Raw genomic sequence first — 13,948 nt, 5'->3', positions numbered from 1 at the left:
GCTCCCACCGCCCTTTCAGGCAGCGCGTTCCAGATCGTAACAACTCGCTGCGTAAAAAAAAATGTCTCTTTACCTCCCCCCACGCCGCCCCTCCAATGATTTTAAATCTCTCTCCTCTAGTTACCGACCCTCCTGCCTGTGGAAAGAGTTTCTCCTCATCTACTTATAAAATTCTGACAGGACTAGACAGACTAGATGCAGGAAGGATGTTCCCGATGGCAGGGGAGTCCAGAACCATGGGGTCACAGTCTAAAGATAAGGGGTAAGCCATTTAGGACTGAGATGAGGAGGAATTTCTTCACCCAGAGAGTGGTGAACCTGTGGAATTCTCTACCACAGAAGGCAGTTGAGGCCAATTCATTAAATATATTCAAGAAGGAGTTAGATATATTTCTTAAGGCTAAAGGGATCAAGGGATATGGGGAGAAGGCAGGGACAGGGTACTGAATTTGGATGATCAGCCATGATCTCATTGAATGGTGGAGCAGGCTCAAGGGGCCGAATGGCCTACTCCTGCTCCTATCTTCTATGTTTCTAAACCCTTCATGATTTTGAACACCTCTATTAAATCTTCCCCTAAAACTTCTTTGCTGTAAGGAGAACAATCCCAGCTTCTCCAGTCTCTCCACGTAACTGAAGAGTCTCCTCCCCCGCTGGAACCATTCCAGTAAATCTCCTCTGCACCCTCTCCAAGGCCTTGACATCCTTCCTAAAGTGCGGTGCCCAGAATTGAACACAATGTTCCAGCTGGGGCCTAACCAGTGTTTTATAAAGGTTTAGCATAACTTCCTTGCTTTTGTGCTCGCTGCCTCTATTAACCCAATGTCTCACCATGTTTGACTTTACATGTTGCTACACATGGGTATGATCTGGTGGCCATTACGGAAACATGGCTGCAAGATAATCATGACTGGGAACTAAACATACAAGGGTATTTGACAATTAGGAAGAACAGACAGGAAGGAAAGGGAGGTGGGGTGGCTATGTTAATCAAGGATGGAATCACTGCAATAGTCAGAAATGATATTGGGTCAAAGGATCAGGATAGTGAAATAGTTTGGGTGGAGATAAGGAATAATAAGGGGAAAAAGTCACTAGTGGGCGTAGTCTATAGGCCTCCCAACAGTTGCAACTCTGTTGGTCGGAGTATAAATCAGGAAATAGTTGGGACTTGTAATAAGAGAACAGCTATAATCATGAGGGATTTTAACTTTCATATTGACTGGACTAATCAAATTGGGCATGGCAGCCTTGAGGAAGAGTTCATAGAGTGTATTAGGGACGGGTTCCTTGAGCGGTATGTAACTGAACCAACCAGGGGACAGGCAATCTTAGATCTGGTCCTGTGTAATGAAACAGGATTAATAAAAAATGTCCTAGTAAAGGATCCCCTTGGAATGAGTGACCATAATATGGTTGAATTCCAAATTCAGTTTGAGGGTGAGAGAGTTGGATCTCAAACCAGCGTACTGAGCTTAAATAAAGGAGACTATGAAGGTATGAGAGTAGAATTGACTAAAGTGGACTGGGAAAACAGATTAAAGTGTAAGACGGTACAAGAGCAGTGGTCTACATTCAAGGAGATATTTCACATCTTTCAAGATAAATATATTCCACTGAGGAAAAAGGGGAGTAAAAGAAAAGACAGCCATCCGTGGCTTAGTAAAGTAATAAAGGATAGTATCTGACTGAAAACAAGGGCATATAAAGTAGCCAAATCTAGTGGGAGGATAGAAGATTGGGAAGCATTTAAAAGCCAGCAAACAATAACTAAAAGATTAATTAAGAAAGGGAAGATAGATTATGAAAGTAAACCAGCAAAAAATATAAAAACAGATAGCAAGAGTTTCTACAGCTATACAAAAAGAAAAAGGGTGGCTAAAGTGAACGTTGGTCCCTTAGAGGATGGGACCGGGAAACTAGTGGTGGGGAACATGGAGATGGCAAAGACGCTGAACAAATATTTTGTATCAGTCTTTACAGTAGAGGACACTAAAAATATCCCAACACTGGACAAACAGGGGACAATGGGGGAGGAGGAGCTAAAGACGATTAAAATCACTAAGGAGATGGTACTCAGTAAAATAATGGGACTTAAGGCGGATAAATCCCCCGGACCTGATGGCCGATATCCTAGGGTCTTGAGAGAAGTGGCGGTAGGGATTGTGGATGCATTGGTGATTATTTTCCAGAACTCCCTGGACTCAGGAAAGGTCCCGGCAGATTGGAAAACTGCTAATGTAACACCCTTATTTAAGAAGGGAAGTAGACAAAAAGCTGGAAACTATAGACCAGTTAGCCTAACATCTGTGGTTGGCAAAATGTTGGAGTCCATTATTAAGGAAACAGTAACAGAGCATTTGGATAAACATAATTTAATAGGACAGAGTCAGCATGGTTTTATGAACGGGAAGTCATGTTTGACAAATTTGCTCGAATTCTTTGAGGATGTAACATACAGGGTGGATAAAGGGGAACCAGTGGATGTAGTGTATTTGGACTTCCAAAAGGCATTTGACAAGGTTCCACACAAAAGATTACTGATCAAGATAAGAAATCACAGGATTGGGGGTAATATACTGGCATGGGTGGAAGATTGGCTATCTAACAGAAAACAAAGAGTTGGGATAAATGGTTCATTCTCGGGCTGGCAATCAGTAACTAGTGGTGTTCCGCAGGGGTCAGTGCTGGGACCCAAACTCTTTACAATCTATATTAACGATTTGGAGGAAGGGACCGATTGCAACATATCCAAGTTTGCTGACGATACAAAGATGGGAGGGAAAGCAATGAGTGAGGATGACATAAAAAACCTGCAAAAGGACATAGACAGGCTAAGTGAGTGGGCAGAGATTTAGCAGATGCAATATAATGTTGGAAAGTGTGAGGTTATGCACTTTGGCAGAAAAAATCAAAGAGCAAGTTATTATCTAAATGGAGAGAAACTGCAAAGTGCTACAGTACAAAGGGATCTGGGGGTCCTGGTGCATGAAACATAAAAAGTTAGTATGCAGGTGCAGCAGGCCAATGGAATCTTGGCTTTTATTGCAAGGGGGATGGAGTGTAAAAACAGGGAAGTCTTGCTGCAGTTATACATGGTATTGGTGAGGCCACACCTGGAATACTGCGTGCAGTTTTGCTTTCCATATTTAAGAAAAGATATACATGCTCTCGAGGCGGTTCAGAGAAGTTTCACTCGGTTGATTCCGGAGATGAGGGGGTTGACGTATGAGGAAAGGTTGAGTAGGTTGGGACTCTACTCATTGGAGTTCAGAAGAATGAGAGGCGATCTTATCGAAACATATAAGATTGTGAGGGGGCTTGATCGGGTGGATGCAGGGAGGATGTTTCCACTGATGGGCGAGACTAGAACTAGGGGGCATAATCTAAGAATAAGGGGCTGCCCTTTCAAAACTGAGATGAGGAGAAACTTCTTCACTCAGAGGGTAGTAAGTCTATGGAATTTGCTACCCCAGAGAGCTGTGGAAGCTGCAACATTAAATAAATTTAAAATGGAGATAGACATTTTCCTAGCAGATAAGGGAATTAGGGGTTACGGGGAGAGGGCAGGGAAGTGGACGTGAGTCTAGAGTCGGATCAGCCATGATCCTATTGAATGGCGGAGCAGGCCCGCGGGGCCGTATGGCCTACTCCTGCTCCTACTTCTTATGTTCTTATGTTCTAGGCCACTGTTTTTTGTTTGCTTTCATAAACAAACCAAAAAGGATTTCAGTTTTCCCCTCGATGTTTTAACTTCATTTCAAGGGCACCTCATGATTTTAACCACGGTTCCCAAGAAGCTCCAATAAATTATTTTCGGAAATAATGTCTTATATGTGGTTAATATTTTAATATCCCGAGCAAAGGTCACTTACAACAGCAATCGGATTGTTCATTGGAGGCTCGTGTTCCCGAACAGCAACGGGTGGAATGATCCACTCTCTCTTCTGACGTCTTGAGTGTTTTGGAAAATAGATGACGGGAGGTCTGCGGTTGATAACCTGCGGAAACAATGAAAGGAAATGTCATGGAATCGTAGAAACTTAACAGCACAGGAGGAGGCCATTCGGCCTGTCGTTGCCTGTGCCGACTCTTTGAAAGAGCAGTCGTGCTCGGTCCCACACCCCCCGCTTATTGTCCGTAACCCTGTGAGCTCCTCACCCTCCAGAACCCGTCCAACTCCCTTTTCACATCATTGATGGAATCAGCTTCCTCCATCTTCTCAGGTCAAGCGTTCCTGATCCCCACAGCTCTCCGAGTGAAAACATTTCTCCTCCTCTCGAGATCTTTTGTCAATGATTATGAATTGATGACCTCTGGTTTTTGACCCACTCGCCAGAGGGAATAATTTCCCTCTCTCTACTCGATCAAAACCTATTGACAGGAATCAGTCATTCGTAAAAGAAAGACTTATGAAATAATACTGAGCGGCCTGCGGATGGCGCTGTATAAATACTCGGGCATGGGCCCAGCTTGTTCAGGACATTCTTAACAGGAACTAGTGAAGGACACAACTAGACCTCCATGTTGTAAAACAGTTGATTAAAGCTTTGTTTAACGCTCAGACCAAGTGCCTAGTAGTTTTCTTACATCACCTATCATCTTGAAAACCTCCATTAGGTCCGAACGTTTCCAACCTCTCCTCATAACTGAAGTCCCTCATCCCATGTAACATCCTGGTGAGCCTCCTCAGCACCCTTGCTAAGGCTTTGACATCTTTCCTGAAGTGTGGTGTCCAGAACTGTCCACAGCACTCCAGCTGTGGCCTAACCAGTGATTTCAGGATGAGTGTTCCGGATCCCCACAACTCTGAGTGAATAAATTTCTCCTCATCTCCCTTCCAGGTGTCTTCACATTTATGTAGTAAGGACGGTCATAAAAACTAAACAGCACCGACTTTCTGAAAGATTCGTGGGGCCAGGTGAAAAAGTGCCTGTACCCGTAGAAAATTCAGGAACTTGCAAGCAAAATGGTTTGATCGAGTGCGTTTTATGTATATTCCTGGAAAACTATATTAATCGATCAGGCATTCCCTCACGTGCAACTGCTTACAACCCCGCGCTATCTTCAGTCTCGCACACACGCACACGTACTGGTAAACAATTTTTTCCCCTTCCAGTATTTATCCAATTCCCTTTTGAAGGCTGCTATTGAATCTGCCTCCACCGCCCTATCAGGCAGCGCATTTCAAATTCTAACCACTCGCTGTGTAAAAATAGTTTCCCCTCATGTCGCCTCTGGTTCATTTGCCAATCACCTTAAATCTGTGTCCGCTGGTCATTGACCCTTCAGCCATCGGAAACAGTTTCTCTTTATTTACTCTGTCTAAACCCGTCATGATTTTGAACACCTCGATCAAATCTCCTCTTGGCCTTCTCTGCTCCAAGGAGAACAACCCCAGCTTCTCCAGTCTCTCCCCGTAACAGGAGCAGAATGGGGAAAGCAATATGAGAGAGAGAAAGAAAGAGAAATAGGAATGACACACAGTGAAAGAAATGAGAGGGGAAAATATGAAAGAGAGAGAGATTGGGGAATGAGGTAGAGTGAGATAGGGTGGGGATGAGAGGGGAATGAGAAAGGAAATAGAATGAGGGAGAGAGGAGGGATTGTGAAAAAGGAGGATAGAAATGAGAGTTCTTGAGGCAGCTCACGCGTTACAAGAAGCTCAACACCATCCAGGACAAAGCAGCCCGCTTGATTCGATCGATGGGCCGAAATGGCCTCTATCTGCACTGTGGGGTTTCTGTGATTCTGTGATTGGCACCCCATCCACCACCTTATACATTCACTCCCTCCACCACCGGCACACTGTGGCTGCAGTGTGTACCATCTACAAGATGCACTGCAGCAACTCGCCAAGGCTTCTTCGGCAGCACCTCCCAAACCCGCCACCTCTTCCACCTAGAAGGACAAGGGCAGCAGGCGCATGGGAACACCACCACCTCCAAGTCACACACACCTTCCTGTCTAGGATATATATCGGCCGATCCTTCATCGTCGCTGGGCTAAAATCCTGGAACTCCCTCCCTAACAGCACTGTGGGAGCACCTTCACCACACGGACTGCAGCGGTTCAAGAAGGAGGCTCACCATCACCTTCTCAAGGGCGATTAGGGGATGGGCAATAAATGCTGGCCTTGCCAGCGACGCCCACATCCCATAAACAAATTTTAAAAAATGTTAAATGCTGAATGTTGAGCCACTTGCCTCAGCTCGAAGGTTAGTTCCGGGAGCGGGGTTTGAGCGAGCAAGGTGCGGCTGAGCACGGCGGGCCCAGAACCTGCACCACTCGTCGGAAACTCATTTTACAGAGAAGTTACTCAACATGCCCCTTATTATCATATGCAAGGGGCCGAATACCTGTTTTAGGTGGTTCACACGCAGACTGGGCACGGGCCATCCCACTGATAAATCGCTCAGCATTGGCCTGTTTTACGCATGAAAAATGGGTGCAATGGGTACCTAATTCTACCCCTTTACATCTACATTTATAATGCTACCTGGCTATGTAAACTTGTCACCCTGTAATTACACCCTCCCCTCTAGTGGGGGCACTGTAGCACCTTAGTTTTGCATATTTCAGCTCCTCACTGGTTTCGATCGCCTGAGGAGGTCGGAGAGCAAATTTCCAGAGTTATTTTTCCCTTATTGGCCCCGGGATTTTTTCTCTTTTTTGCCTCTCCCATAAGAGCATAAGAACTAGGAGCAGGAGTAGGCCATACGGCCTGTCAGAGAATCATAGAAATTTACAGCACAGAAGGAGGCCATTCGGCCCATCTTGTCCGTGCCGGCCAACAAAGAGCTATCTACCCTAATCCCACTTTCCAGTCCTTGGTCCGTAGCCCTGTGGATTACGGCACTTCAAGTGCATATCCAAGTGCTTTTTTAGTGTGGAGGGTTTCTGCCTCTCCCACCCTTTCAGGCAGTGAGTTCCAGACCCCCACCACCCTCTGGGTGAAAACATTTCTCCTCAACTCCCCTCTAAACCTCTGACCAATTACTTTAAATCTATGCCCACTGGTTTCTGACCCTTCCTATCCACTCTATCTAGGCCCCTCATAATTTTATACACCTCAATTAAGTCTCCCCTCAGCCTCCTCTTCCAAGGAAAACAACCCCAGCCTATCCAATCTTGCCTCATAGCTAAAATTCCCCAGCCCAGGCAACATCCTCGTAAATCTCCTCTGCACCCCCTCTAGTGTAAGAAATAGCTGTTAGATTCAACGGTGGTTATTAATTCTTCGAACAGAGACTGACAACATGCAGCCGGGAACAGATAGCAGAAATGCCAGCAAGGCCGAATATCAAGCATCAAAAGACAAATAGAAGTGATAAGGGAATCATAAAATGCAAAACACAGGGCGGTGGGATAATAGACAAAAATGGAGCCAAAAAGTCATAAAATGTCCTGAAAGAAACATAACAAAACATTCCTCAGAAAGATAAGAGGGAGGCCTCGTCAGCCATGCAGAAAGGGACGGCGAGGGATGCCTTCCCGCTTCACAATTGGGGATCAAACGATTGACACCAGGTGATTACCAGCCCACCGAAATAACTATAAATATAGACGACCGAGAGAGGAAATCAGGCAGTTAGGGGCGAAGGCTTCCCCAAGGTGGCTACGGCCTAACACCTTGGTCAAGTTTAGCCTCTGAGGTGGCTGACGGCCTAACACCTCCAACAGCTTGAGAGATGACCCAATGGAAGTGACCGCTGCAGCAGACTGCAGGAATCCACCCAATCCGAGACCACCGTACTGCTTCCCATCCGTCCGGCCGTGGCATTCCGATTCTGGAGTCGTAGATCGCTCCTACTGTCACGGGTTGTATGTCTATTATACTCAGCTTAAACCATATGTAATATCTGATTATGCTTTAAAACTGTAGCTCTTTAATAAAAGCCTTGTAACTCCTAAAACCCTTTGGGTAATCTGTGTGTGGCCTGTGATCCTAATCCTACACCAGTGCAATCACATCCTTCCTGTAATGTGGTGACCAGAACTGCACGCAGTATTCTAGCTGCGGCCTAACTAATGTTTTATACAGTTCAAGCATAACCTCCCTGCTCTTATATTCTGTGCCTCGGCTAATAAAGGCAAGTATTCCGTATGCCTTCTTAACCACCTTATCTACCTGTCCTGCTACCTTCAGGGATCGGTGGACATGCACACCAAGGTCCCTCTGATCTTCTACACATCTCATAGTGTCCTACCATTTATTGTGTATTCCCTTGCCTTGTTAGCCCTCCCCAAATGCATTACCTCACACTTCTCCAGATTGAATTCCATTTGCCACTGTTCTGTCCACCTGACCAGTCCATTGATATCTTCCTGCAGTCTGCAGCTTTCTTCTTCATTATCAACCACACGGTCAATTTTTGTATCATCTGCAAACTTCTTAATCATACTTCCTACATTCAAGTCCAAATCATTGATATGTACCAGAAAAAGCAAAGGACCCAGTACTGAGCCCTGCGGAACCCCACTGGAAACAGCCTTCCAGTCACAAAAACACCCTTCGACCATTACCCTTTGTTTCCTGCCTCTGAGCCAATTTTGGATCCAAGTTGCCACTTTTCCTTGCATCCCTTGGGCTTTTACTTTCGTGACCAGACTGCTATGCGGGGCCTTATCAAAAGCCTTGCTAAAATCCATATAGACTACATCAAATGCACTGCCCTCATCGACCCTCCTTGTTACCTCCTCAAAAAATTCAGTCAAGTTAGTTAGACATGACCTTCCCTTAACAAATCCAAGCTGACTGTCCCTGATTAATCTGTGACTTTCTAAATGAAGATTTATCCCATCGAGCCTGCTCCGCCATTCAATAAGATCATGGCTGATCCTCTATCTTATTACCATATTCCCGCTCTCTCCCCATACCCCTCGACTCCTTTTGTGCTAGAAATCTATCTATCTCCTTCTTAAATATATTCAGTGACTTGGCCTCCACAGCCTTCTGTGGTAGAGAATTCCACAGGTTCACCACCCTCTGAGTGAAGAAATTTCTCCTCAGCTCAGTCCTAAATGTCCTACCCCATATCCTGAGACTGTGACCCCTCGTTCTAGACCCCCCAGCCAGGGGAAAACATCCTCCCTGCATCCAGTCTGTCTAGCCATGTCAGAATTTTATACGTTTCAATGAGATCCCCTCTCATTCTTCTGAACTCTAGTGAATACAGGCCTAGTCGACCCAATCTCTCCTCATACGACAATCCTGCCATCCCAGGAATCAGTCTGGTGAACCTTCGCTGTACTCCCTCTATGGCAAGTATATCCTTTCTTAGCTAAGGAGACCAAAACTGCACACAGTACTCCAGGTGTGGTCTCACCAAGGCCCTGTATAACTGTAGTAAGACATCCTTGCTCCTGTACTCGAATCCTTTTGCAATGAAGACCAACGTACCATTTGCCTTCCTAACTGCTTGCTGCACCTGCATGTTTGCTTTCAGTGACTGGTGTACAAGGACACCCAGGTCTCTTTGTACATAAACATTTCCCAATCTATCACCATTTAAATAATACTCTGCCTTTCTGTTTTTCCTACCGAATGGATAACTTCACATTTATCCACATTATTCTGCATCTGCCACGTATTTGCCCACTCACTCAACTTGTCTAAATTGCCTTGAAGACTCTTTGCATACTCCTCACAACTCACAATCCCACCTAATTTGGTGTTGTCAGCAAACTTGGAAATATTATATTTGGTTCTCAAATCATTGATATATATTGTGAATAGCTGGGGCCCAAGCACTGATCCCTGCGGTACCCCACTAGTCACCGCCTGCCACCCCGAAAAAGACCCATTATTCCTACTCTCTGTTCCATGTCTGTTAACCAATGCCAGTGTATTACCCCCAATCCCATGTGCTTTAATTGTGCACACTAACCTCTTATGTGGGACTTTATCAAAGGCCTTCTGAAAATCCAAATACACCACATCCACTGGTTCTCCCTTATCTATTCTACCAGTTACATACTCAAAAAACTCCAGTAGGTTTGTCAAACACGATTTCCCTTTCATAAATCCATGTTGACTTTGTCTAATCCCGTTGATATTTTCTAAGTGTCCTGTTATCACATCCTTTATAATAGACTTTGACCTTAAATGCAAGTATGAAGGGGAAAGACCATCATAGAGGCATGGGAGGAAGTGAGAGACGCAGGCTGGAAAAGAATGGGGGTGAGGGGGGGGGTGGAATTGGCTATTCGTGTGTGCGATTACAAGAAGGTTTCCATTTGTATCTGGGGTTGAACGTATGAAGAATGATATTATATTAGATATAAAAATGATCCAACTTATACCCTATGATCAAACTCACAAATAAGTTTTATTAAAAGACATTTCTTACCTCATTTGCTTGGTTTGTTAAATGGTTTGCTGAAGAGATTAAAAGGATTTTCACTTTCCATTTCTCATGCGTTTTCAGGTCCATTGCCAACACTTTGAAGCCATAAGTTGAGTCAATGTTTTGAGTACGAGTTGCATATAAAAAGCCATTCGAATAGATTCCAAAATTGTTATCATTGGTGCTTAGCCTAATGTGTTCTCCCAAATTGCAGTCATGAAATTTCACTGGAATTAAAAAATACATACATACATAAGAATTAGGAGCAGGAGTCGGCCACATGGCCCCTCGAGCCTGCTCCACCATTCAATAAGATCATGGCTGATCTTCGACCTCAACTCCACTTTCCTGCCCGATCCCCATATCCCTTGATTCCAAAAATCTATCGATCTCTGTCTTGAATATACTCAACGACTGAGCCTCCACAGCCCTCTGGGGTAGAGAATTCCAAAGATTCACCACCCTCTGAGTGAAGAAATTTCTCATCTCAGTCCTAAATGGCCGACCCCTTACTCTGAGACTATGGCCTAGAAATTCAGTACAGCCACTTTTGGGGCGGTAAAGTCGGGCGGACGCTAAAGTTTGCGCCCGGTGCAAAGTTGCGCCACCTTCGCCGATATTCAGTCGCATCGCCCCAAGAGGTTGCTGCTGCGCTAAAACAGACGATGCACGACTATCTTTAGGCGCTAAGCCGGCGGTCCGGGGCGATACCCCCGAGGCCGGGCGCAGCGCCGGTGCGGCGAGTTGTTGATTGACGGCAGACACTCTGGCGCTGGTCAGCTCTTAAAGGGGGAGGGTGGATTTGTTTGCCTGCCACGCCCTGCACACTGCAGCCCTCAACCTAGGCCTGACCACTTCAGCTTCACCTGCACAACGCCCAGGGCTATGGAGAAGGCCAGGGAGAGAGCGCAGCGCTTCAGCGACGGTGACCTGAGGCTGCTGGTTGGCGGAGTGGAGCGCAGGCGCCATGTTCTGTTCCCAGAAGGTGGCAAGAGGCCGCTGCCCAGCGCCTACCGGAAAGCCTGGAGGGAGGTCTCAAACAGGGTGTCTTCCAACAGCGTGGTTGCCAGGACTCCTGTGCAATGCCGGAAGAAGTTCAACGACCTCACTCGGGTTGTCAGGGTGAGTACCCTTTCCAGTGTCCTCCTCATCCCTGCATGTGCACCTCACTTTATGGGCAAAGGGACCTGAAAGCCCTAATGGCCAGCCCTCATCCAGCAGCTATGGGACTGTCATGAAAATCACTTGCACATTCAGCACTTTACACACTGTACAAGCTATTCGACCATGGGAGGCATTGCAGACAAGATCAGGGCTACACACTGTACAAGCTATTCGACCATGGGAGGCATTGCAGACAAGATCAGGGCTTCACACTGTACAGGCTATTCGACCATGGGAGGCATTGCAGACAAGATCAGGGCTTCACACTGTACTTAGAGGCCGTCCTTTCTCTTGCAGGCCAAGGTGGCGTACAACCGGTGGAAACGAACTGAGACCGGGGGAGGCCGTCCTGACGTCAAAGAGCTCTCCGACCTCGACCAGCGTGTGGAGCACATTATGGCAGGCCGGCTGATTGGCCCCGTCGCCACTGGAGATGCCGACCCTGTTCTGGGCACCAATGGTAAGGGCATCACCTTTTTGACCTCTCTCTTTCCACTTGTGCCTCAGATCAGCATCCTTTGCCACTGTCCGACCAATGCAGTGCATGGCAGCACTCATGCCTCCCTCGCTGCCGCCCTGTCCTCTCTCTAAAGCTACTCTTGTGCCTTCCTGCTTTCAAATGGTGAATCGCCAGGTGAGGAGGCGGGCCCTCAAGCTGCCACTGTCAGCACTTCCGATTCCGAGGAGGAGGAAGAGGAAGCCGGCCCATCAGTGCCACCCTCAGCCGCGCCAGCCCATGGCGATGAAGGGGACACGTCTTCCCTGGAGGGGAGCCGGGGGGAAGGGTCGGAGGAGAGTGAAGCTCCGGGGCCCAGCGGGCTGCAGCAACGCGGGAGGGGTGGGGAAGCTCGGCGGACTTCTCCCCAGAGGGTGAGTGCGGCCTCCAGTCCTGCGACGGTCAGCGCAGAGGAGGTGCGGCTCCTGGAGGAAATGGCCGTCCAGGCTGAGCGCAGGCACAATGAGCTCATGGCTGCAGTGGCAAGGATGCCTGACTCCATTGAGTCTTTGTCAAGGAATGTGCAGCAATTTGGAGCAGCACAGGCCAGGAGTCTACAGGACTTCGCGGCAGCACAGGCGGCTTCGAGCCAAGTGCTCAGTCATGCCGTCCATTCACTGGCTGTGGTCATGCGGACACAGACCAGGGCCACACGGGCACTAACTGCTGCCACCCTCGCTGGATCAGCCAGGCATCGCCAGGGCACCCGCTGTGCAGCAGCAGCCCAGCAGTCTGTTCTTCAGCTGTTTGCTGCGCATGCTGCAGTGCTGGCCCGTGCGAGTGCCAATGTCTCAAGCGACCAGCGAGCACCTGCGATCTGCCAGGTTGGCACCATTCCTGCAGCCGACACTGCCACTCCGCCATTGCAGCTGCCACGAGCTGCTGGACAGACTGCTGCCGCCCAGGCAGAGTTGGAGCAGTCAGCAGCCGGCCCCTCCAAGGCCAGAGCTGGTGCAGGCCGACCCCCAAGGGCATCTGCCGTCTCGCCATCTGACCCTCAGCAGCCTTCCCCCAGCCTTGCTGCAGCCACTGGGCTCCCATTGAGGAGGAGCTGCAGGGCGGGCAGGGGCCAGGCAAGGATGCGAAAGGCATCGCCCTCGCAGGGCAAAAAGTAGAAGCTCTGCACAAATGCCTGGTGCTTTTTTTAAGGCCGAGATTGGTGTAGTTGTGTTTTTGTAAGGCCGAAACTGGTGTCTCTTTCTTTCTTTTTGTAAGGCCGAGACTGGTAGTTTTGTGTTTTTGGGGGGGCTTCTCCACATGAGGTTGTAATGTGGGAAGGGCAGAGGTTTGCAATAAATTATTGTTCTTAAATTGCAGTGTGCATGGTTTTTCTGTCAAGTCCTGGTTGCCCTGCTCGGCTGAGGGCTTGTGGAGCGGCTACATTCATCTGCTGACATTGGCACAAGCCATTCCCTGAGAGGGGGCCTAGAAGCGACGTTCAATAAGCCGGCGACGGGCGGCCCTTGCACTTTCTGCCTCCCTCCTGTGCTGGTCCTCCTCCTCCTCCTCCTCCTCCTCAGGTGGTCCTCCAATCTCTGGTGGCAGTGGCGGAGTCCTGCGGATAGCCAGGTTGTGCAGCATGCAGCAAACGACCACGAAATGGGAGACTCGCTCCGGCGAATATTGTAGGGCTCCACCGGAACGATCCAGACAGCGGAACCGTTGCTTCAGGACGCCCATTGTTTGTTCGATGATGTTCCTGGTCGCTTGATGGCTTTCGTTGTATCCCTCTTCAGCAGGGGTGCTGGGCACACGGAGCGGGGTCATCAGCCAGGTACACAAAGGATAGCCTTTGTCCCCGATAAGCCATCCTCGTGGGTGAGGCTGGGCCTGGAACATGTCTGCCACAGAAGTCTGTCGCAGGATGAAGGCATCGTGGCTGCTGCCTGGAAAGCGGGCATTGACAGCTAGGATGAGCTGTCTGTGGTCACACACCAGC

General features: G+C 48.0%; 1 protein-coding gene across 1 annotated transcript in view; it reads right to left on the bottom strand.

Moving 5' to 3' along the window:
- The window catches only part of LOC147114526 (desmoglein-2-like), a 91,465-nt gene that overhangs the window by 64,363 nt on the left and 13,154 nt on the right, over positions 1-13,948 (bottom strand). The window contains exons 3-4 of the mRNA XM_085992261.1: positions 10,353-10,576; positions 3,876-4,001 (exon numbers count right to left, since the gene is read on the bottom strand). Of these exons, the coding sequence (XP_085848387.1) occupies positions 3,876-4,001; positions 10,353-10,576 (350 nt within the window). The remainder of the gene's footprint in view (positions 1-3,875; positions 4,002-10,352; positions 10,577-13,948) is intronic.

The sequence above is a fragment of the Somniosus microcephalus genome, chromosome 7, assembly GCF_052327205.1.
Source record: "Somniosus microcephalus isolate GS21.2 chromosome 7, FLI_Smic_1.0, whole genome shotgun sequence".
Classification (NCBI taxonomy): domain Eukaryota; kingdom Metazoa; phylum Chordata; class Chondrichthyes; order Squaliformes; family Somniosidae; genus Somniosus; species Somniosus microcephalus.
Note: the sequence above shows the minus strand (reverse complement) of the source record. Positions and strands in the feature narration are given on the sequence as shown.